This window comes from Vigna angularis, chromosome 10 (assembly GCF_016808095.1).
Source record: "Vigna angularis cultivar LongXiaoDou No.4 chromosome 10, ASM1680809v1, whole genome shotgun sequence".
Classification (NCBI taxonomy): Eukaryota; Viridiplantae; Streptophyta; class Magnoliopsida; order Fabales; family Fabaceae; genus Vigna; species Vigna angularis.
In genome coordinates this window covers 7,100,772-7,108,799 of record NC_068979.1, presented here as the reverse complement: position 1 = coordinate 7,108,799, position 8,028 = coordinate 7,100,772, and the positions used below count along the sequence as shown (strand labels likewise).

General features: G+C 25.9%; 1 protein-coding gene across 1 annotated transcript; it reads right to left on the bottom strand.

The window, feature by feature from the left end:
* Positions 1–489: 489 nt before the first annotated feature.
* LOC108334806 (S-adenosyl-L-methionine:benzoic acid/salicylic acid carboxyl methyltransferase 3) lies at positions 490–3,652 on the bottom strand. Its single transcript, XM_017570741.1, has 4 exons — positions 3,566–3,652; positions 3,013–3,423; positions 951–1,205; positions 490–864 (listed from the first exon to the last, which is right to left on the bottom strand). Exons 1-4 carry the CDS (start codon positions 3,638–3,640, stop codon positions 490–492), a joined length of 1,116 nt encoding a protein of 371 aa, XP_017426230.1. The 5' UTR covers positions 3,641–3,652.
* Between the last annotated feature and the right edge of the window lie 4,376 nt (positions 3,653–8,028).

The window sequence follows — 8,028 nt, the reverse complement described above, 5'->3', positions numbered from 1 at the left end:
AATTAAATAAAAGTACACAAATTTAATGTTTCGACGCCTGTTTATATATACGAATACTTATTCCACATAAATTTTTTTAATAAAAACTGCAAACTTTCATAAACTTTTTTAACAAAAATTGTAAATATTATCATACAATTTTTCTAAAACAATAACTACAAAAATAATCTCGTATAATTTCTTTTACAAAAGCTGGACAGTTTAGAATTTAGTATAAAATTAACATGATGAAAAGTTGATTTTGCACAAATCCATTCATTTTCATGTAAAGAGAACTACTTATATGCATAAATCAGAACTTAATCACAAGCCAACAGTATAGCAAAATAAATACTAGTTTATAGTACAGAATACTCTTCCTAGTTGTATGAGAAACCAGTGGCACAACACAATAAATATTACTAGTGAAATTAGACACACGGCGACCACGATGGAGCAAGTTTTTTGGGGTTGGTTTTAATAAGAAACTATACAAATATACAAACAGCATCATGCTGATCTTGCTTTTCTGATCAAAGATATGGTGACATTAACAAAATGATTTTTCTCCTCAGACATTGTTTCAGTTAAGATTTGTTGATAGCGGTAAAAAACCTCTTCGACTATAGCTTCTCCAAAGTGACTTACGAGCAAAGGCTCTGCGACGGCCCTCATGCACTTTGCGACGTTGTATCCTCCATTTCTGAGTGATTCAGACAAATTACCATATTCGGAATCATCGTAGGCATTCCAAGGTACTACAGATACTTCCATAGCAGTAATGCTGAATGAACCTTCCTTTTCAACCTCAAGTTCTACTTCAGTTGGAGAAGGTGTGTATTGAGGGATGTTGAAACCCTCCATTTGCTCCTCTTTTATGATTCCCTGTAGATTGAGATAGATTGTAAAAATTAAACTAAGATGATTATTAATGAATATTTAAGAAAAAAAAAGCATTATTTTATATGTACCTTGGAGACCATGTGATTAAGAGCCCTAGCCAAAAGCTCCCATATATAGCAACACTCTTTGCTAGAAGGGTCATGGCTTCTTCTTCCCAAAATTGTGAGAACCATACGACCCCCTTCCACCATTTCTTCCCCACGACATTTGAGAAACAACCACAGATCCTTCTGATACTGTTCGTAATAAGCCTTAAGGACGTTTGAGGGACTGGTGCTCGACATATAAATGTTGCCCTTATTGTTCTCTACACCTTCAGGAACCTAATTAATTAATCATCATCAATATTAAACAATCATTTATTCTCATCTTCAATTTCTAATCATTCTCTCACAAGATGGGGTGTTAATGAATATTATTAAATTTAATCTTCCAACAACTAAATATAGTACTACAACCCAAGAAAAAAAAGATAAAAATTTATAATGTTTACGACTGGTGATGTAGTTTAATTAAGACATTTTAAGGCTACGTGTGGCCTAAACCCCAATCATTTAAGGTTTCGAATAGATTTTAATTTATTTTTACGTAATTTTTTGTAACTTAAATTATCAAAACAACATGTAATGGTGAAAGATATTATTTGCTGAAAAATATGTGTATATTATGTGTAATTTAAATTATTAAACAAAAAAATTATCGATGAAATATAGTGTTTTTTTATATTAAATATATGTGTATAATTTTGTTGAAAATATGTTCATAAATTTCTATAGTACAGTATATTTTAGATTTTGTAACGCACTAGATAAATATTTATTTTTGTATAAATAGCATTCATAATAAATAAATATTTTGATATATTTAATTTAATTTTACTTTTTTTACCAAATAAATATTTAAAATAATAGATTATATTTTGACATTTTCTATGATTAATTTGAACTGTGATATAATTTTTTTAAATAGTAATACATTCTTGTAAAAAATATTGAAACAGATAACCGATAAAAAATTAAATATACAATTAAAGATAAACATAGTGTTGAAATTGTCAACCAAAAAAGTTAGACTAGTTATTATTAAATCAAATTAAATTTGAATTATGGTTGTCCCAAAATTTTTTATTTTTGTGTTCCTAATAAAAAGAAAAAAAAATTATCTTGAAAGAACTTCAAATAACGTTTTAAATAGTGAAATGGAGAATTTAGATAAATATTAAAGAAAAAATTACAAAAAGAATGTTAAGATATATTTATCAATAATGGAAAATATATTTCAGTATTTATAATGTAAAAGTTTGTGTTTAAGTGATACTATTAAAAAAAATATAAGAAAATTTGGTTTTTGCAATACACTTTTCTGTGTCGACTTCACAAAAACATAGTTATTGAGATTATTGAACAATGCAATCTATTCTTATACTTCTGACGAGATCAGATTAAGTTTAACACTACTCTTTTTGCAAGATGATAAACTGATTCATTAAACTATTTAATTAATTTTATTATTGAGTTTATGTGACTCGTGATTTTTTTAAAGTTTTTTTTATTTTCACTCCTTCTTTTAAAAGATATTATAATTTTATTTAAGAAATAGTCTGACACCAAATATGGCTATATGAAAATATAAATATTGACTCATCAAGTCTTCAAAAAAAGAAAAAAAAAGAACTTCGGAGATTACTTCTTTTATATATATATATATATATATATATATATATATATATATATATATATATATATATATATATATATATATATATATATATATATATATATATATATATATATATATATTTTAAGGAATTTATTTTAGGTTTCCAATCAGTTTTTCACATGGCATATTATTATATTATTTATAGTATTTATCTAAATAATATTTTTTAATGTTTATAATTTGACATGTATGAAATAAAAAAAATTATTCAACAACTCAAAATAATAATATTTTAATTATATTTATTTTATTTTATATCTTAAAAAATATATTATTATACTATTAAAAGTATTGTTAAATGGGTGTATTAGGTATGAAAGAATTATTTTTCTATTTTTTTTAACTTCTTAAATATATTTTCTTTATTATAAATCGATTTTGAAAGCTGATATAATTTTATTATTGAAATACCTTGGATAGCCACATAAGGCTGTAGGAGGAATGGACAAAATGGAGAGTTTTGTTGGGAAAGATTCTGCCGTAAAAAGAGCCGGGAACCCCATTGAAAAAGCATGAACCCATCCCATGCTCATCTTCTATTTCATTCCTCAATCTCTCTTTGAAGCTCTCAAGGGACTTGAAAATGTTGTTGAAATCGTTCCCAGGGAGATCGTTCAGGTAGATCTGGTATTCAGGAGACTCATGCTTCAGTTCTCTACAAAGCTTCTCCACCACTTTTATGGCTTCAGACATCACAAGCAAAGTGTTCGGTCCAGAAGAACAACCCAAGTCCGCAATTGCTAAGCGTTTCGGCCGCATGCTGCGGTAGAGCCTGCTCATCGCTTCCTCTCTCATAACTCTTGTCAAACAAATTGCCTTCTGCTGCACTCGTTATGAATTCATTCAGATCATGTAAGAATTTCTGATCTTTGCTAAGTTGTCTTGGTATATGTGAAATACAATCACCAATGCATGGAGAAAAAAAAAGAGAGAGATTATTTTACTTGCTATTATAAGTTTATACCTGAACCAAGGAGTTGCTTGCGTAACTTGTTTCTCCGGTGCCTCCATTCATGTGCAGTACTTGTGTTACTTCCATTCTCCTTTCTCCTTTCTCCCTTTCACTCCTCTTCTGAGGTAGTTGATTTTTTCTGAAACACGGGTATTTGTAAGTTAATTTCATTTCTGAAAAAATATATAATATTGCTCTCGGCATGGGTCAGCTCAGCGAGTGAATTTAATATTGAACGATAACATATGCAAATTAAAAAAAAAAAGGTAGATCAATATTTAATATACATAAAAAAAAATTCATAAATTATATGATGTGGTAATATATATCTGTCGATAAATTATATCATCGTTACATTACTTATGAATATATCGATAAATAAACGAATCAGTGTAATTCATAAATAATTTCGTCAGACAATCAAATTTATTGGCAGATTCTAAACCATCGATAATAATTAATAATCCGCTTGAAGTAAAAAAAACAAATAACTTGTGAATATGAAAGATCTGATAATAAAATAAATTAAATTAAATAGAGACCGTCATAACTTGATAATATACTATGGTCAATGTAATTGTGAGGGTATTAATATAAATGCATGACAACAGGTCTGATTACCATTATCGTTACGCTGTATAAAAGAAAATAAAACACGATCATCAACTTGATTCCAATTAATTAATTGAATGTGGGGGGAAAAAGGCAGAACTCAAATCAATGATTTATTTAACTTAAAAATAGGGAAAATTTTACAAATTAATAATTGGATAGACGGGAATTATAAAAGTAGATGCATGTGGGAACTAAAATATAAATGTTTTATTATTTACTGATTTTATTTTCGTAACTACTTACTTCCCTCCCTCCTTATGATTCGTAAGACTAGCGAGTCATTGTAGTTAACAGTTTGAATAGTGAGTGAATTTATGTTTCTGTATATGTTGATATTTATAAAACTTAATAATGCGTATTAGTAATAGTAAGTACATTTTTAGTGTTAGTTTTAGTCACGCTTATTGGTTTTTAGGGAGTTTTCTCAATTGAACAGCTAAACCAAACAAGAAAAAACTTTTTTTTTTTGGGCTTAGGAGTTATTAGTTGGTAGACAATATGATGCACCGTTCTTTATAATAATTTTAGAGTAACAATAATTTCAAAAATAATTGAATCATTAAAGAAGTAGAAAATCCTATTTGTTTGATATATAAATTTATTTGCCACATTAATACGAGTAAATAATATAATGATACTAGGAAAATTAAATAAAATCTTAACGTTTAATTTTTACATAAAACTATTCAAATTTATTCTTTTACCTGTCACAAAGTAAAAGAAGTGAATTTTATTAATGATATTGATCCTTAATTTTATTTTATAAAAAACTTTAAAAACAATAGATCTTATTACAGAATTGAGAAAGTTATGACTACTTCCAACTCCATATAATCTTTGAGTATAAAGTCACTGAGACTTTTACAATAATCTAAATTATTTGAAGTTAATTGATGAAAATTATTCTAGCTAATAAGAAAGTAGATTTATTGACCAAAACACTTATTTAATATTGTTTGTGGTTTTGTCATTCTAATTCTCTTTTTTCTTTATATTCTTTAAAAAAGAATTATCTTTTTCTCTTCTTATAGTTCTTCTTATTGAACTAATCGAATAAAAAACTAAAGAATTGTTTATATCTATAGATAATGGATCCATTACCACGAAAATAAGAGTAATATATTAATACAAATTTGTTTATAATATGTTAATATATTATATGTATATTCTTTTATTAAATTTAGAATACGTCAATATAACAACAAATACATAATGGATCAGTAAAAAAATAACTAATATACTTCGTCATAATGTTATAAAAACATTTGTGTTTAAATACTTTTTTCTTAAAAGTAAATATAAATGCATAATTTACGTCGTATACTAATGCTTGAACCTCTTTTTGGGATCGTATCCCACCGACTTGCAATCTAGAGTCCGAAATTCACTATCATGACTATAATGGCGTTGCTTAATTTTGTATGAAGATCAACAAAATTTGTGTTCACATCAAAGACGCGTTTATAATATGGTCGCGATGACCATGCAGAATCCAAGGTTTTGACGTAATACAATGACGTTCTCTCTCTCTCTCTCTCCTCACTTGAAAATGGCATAAAAAAAACTAAGTTTGTTTGAGGTTGAAGATTCATATCTGTTGTTTCTGTGGACCATGTGTTGTTCTTCGTTTTTAGTTTTTTAAAAGTGCATCACAGTCACCATAGTACAACTTGGGGTTTTATTTAAGTTTATTCATCATTTTGTGTTTCACACTTTCACAATCATTTTTCGTGTTTTCCTCTAGTTGTCCCCGAATACTTTTGTTTTTATTTGATCGGTTAAGGTTGTGTAAACCATCACATCAATTCCCAAATCATTGAAGAATAATACCTTCATAAAATCATAACTTAATCACATGATTTGATTAAAAAAATTTAATGACGTGTTAGAAATAAAATAGATCGTATTTAATTAAACTAAACAAAAAAAAGTTATATAAAATAAGTTCATGCTAACTTTTACAATAAATAAAATAAATTTGAATTACAAGAAGAAAATTATCATCAAATTATAAATATTTACATAATGTTTTTCATAAGACACAAAGTATCATCAATGACACTTTCTGACTGGAACTATTTTTTTTTTCTCATCTATACTATCACTATTAATTATGATTAACAAAAATGTTATACTCATAATTATTTTAAGTCAATGAGTAATTATTTACCAAAAATATATATCCAAAACTGAACAACATAAGTAAACTGATATTAAAGAAAAGAACACCAATTTTTTTAATTATGATGAAAAATAATTAGGCGAAACCAACAATCGAAATGATAAAGATAAAAACAATTTAAATAGACTTAAGATATGAGAGGAAAGAATGATTTCAAAACAAAATGTTTATCTTATATATATCAAGATCAAAGAATAATATGTTTATGCTATATCATAGTATTTACACAACTTTAAATAATATATTATTCTTCCTCTTTTGACGTTATCAATAATGAGTGATAAAAATAGTTTGACAGCACTATTTGGTGATAGAGATTATGATAATTGAGATTGAGAGTTAGAATAGAAAATTGAGTTGAATTATTAAGGTAGGAAGCAATTGGACAAAAACACTCTTTGAAATTAGGAAACAAAAGATAATATCACTTGTGAAAAAAAAGTAATTTACGTTATAGTGATTTAGTGTCTGACCATAAAATATCTCATAGAGAAAAATATATTGTGATATTTTTATAATTAAAAACAACTTTTTTTCATTGAACGTATAAGGTTCCATGCAATTTCCTTATATTTTCTGCATGTCTTGGGTAGTTTTTAGTTATTTAAAGTTTCAAAATTTTGAAAATTAAAACATGTCTTTAGTTTTTAATTTAATACGACTTATAGTTTTAGACATTATTTTTTATACTTTTTCATTTTAAAATAAATTAGTTTAATAAGAGTAATTGTAAAAGGTAATAAAAATGTTGCTGTTTTAATTAAAATTATATTCATATTTTTTTAAAATGAATGTTAAAAAGTAGAGCTAAAAATTATCCGAGTTACATTTTTATTGAACATGTTTTATTTTCAAAAGTTTAAGATAAAAAAACTAGTTGCTGCTGTGGCAAACACCAATAGTTAGTATAATTTTTCGAAAATTTAACACTAGTGCAAAACTTGCATTTAAATGAATAAATATCCTATAATTTTAAGAAAAATGTAACTTTTAAAAATACAGTGGTATTTTTACAATTTCTGAAATAATGTAGACTAGTCTATACTTTGATAATAAGATTTTAGACTATATAATTCCAATAAAGAATTGTATAAACTACTATTTTTTTTCATCCAATATGGTGAAGGGTTACATGAGTATTTATTTAGCTTACCAAACCTCTTTTTGTCTGTCTCTTCTCATTATATTATTGCAGGGAACACCATGGATCTGCAGCTAAAAATATTTTAAAACTGTGCATTGCAAGAATCCTTGGTACTATATTCACACTAAAAATATTATAATCACGGTACTATAAAAGTTGTAAAATATAAGTGTAGTGAAAAACTGATAAATAATTTGATATTAAAAATTTCAATTGTTTATTGTTCGCGAAATTCCCTTGTGACATAATTTTTATCATAATTACGATTTCCTTTTGTTCAAAAATCAGTCATATCCTATAATTTTCATGTAATGATAGGAGTTTGATGTCTAAATAAGTAAAAATATAATAAAATAAAATATATAAATGAAAAAGTCATTATTCCAAAAGGAAAAATTGATTTCAATTTAAATTTTAAAATACCATAACATAATGAATATTAAAAACACGACAAAGGTTCAAAATATAATGAAAAATAAAGAATAGAAATTTTATTTATTATTAATTTTTTTTATAAATTTAAGTATGATTTGA

What these genes read in the sequence shown, in the direction of transcription:
- LOC108334806 (XM_017570741.1), bottom strand. Translation starts at nt 3,640, where the DNA reads ATGGAAGTAACACAAGTACTGCACATGAATGGAGGCACCGGAGAAACA. An exon ending in CAAGCAACTCCTTGGTTCAG is followed by an intron (nt 3,424 to 3,565) that starts GTATAAACTTAT and finishes TAACGAGTGCAG; the next exon opens with CAGAAGGCAATTTGTTTGAC. An exon ending in GCCTTATGTGGCTATCCAAG is followed by an intron (nt 1,206 to 3,012) that starts GTATTTCAATAA and finishes TTAATTAATTAG; the next exon opens with GTTCCTGAAGGTGTAGAGAA.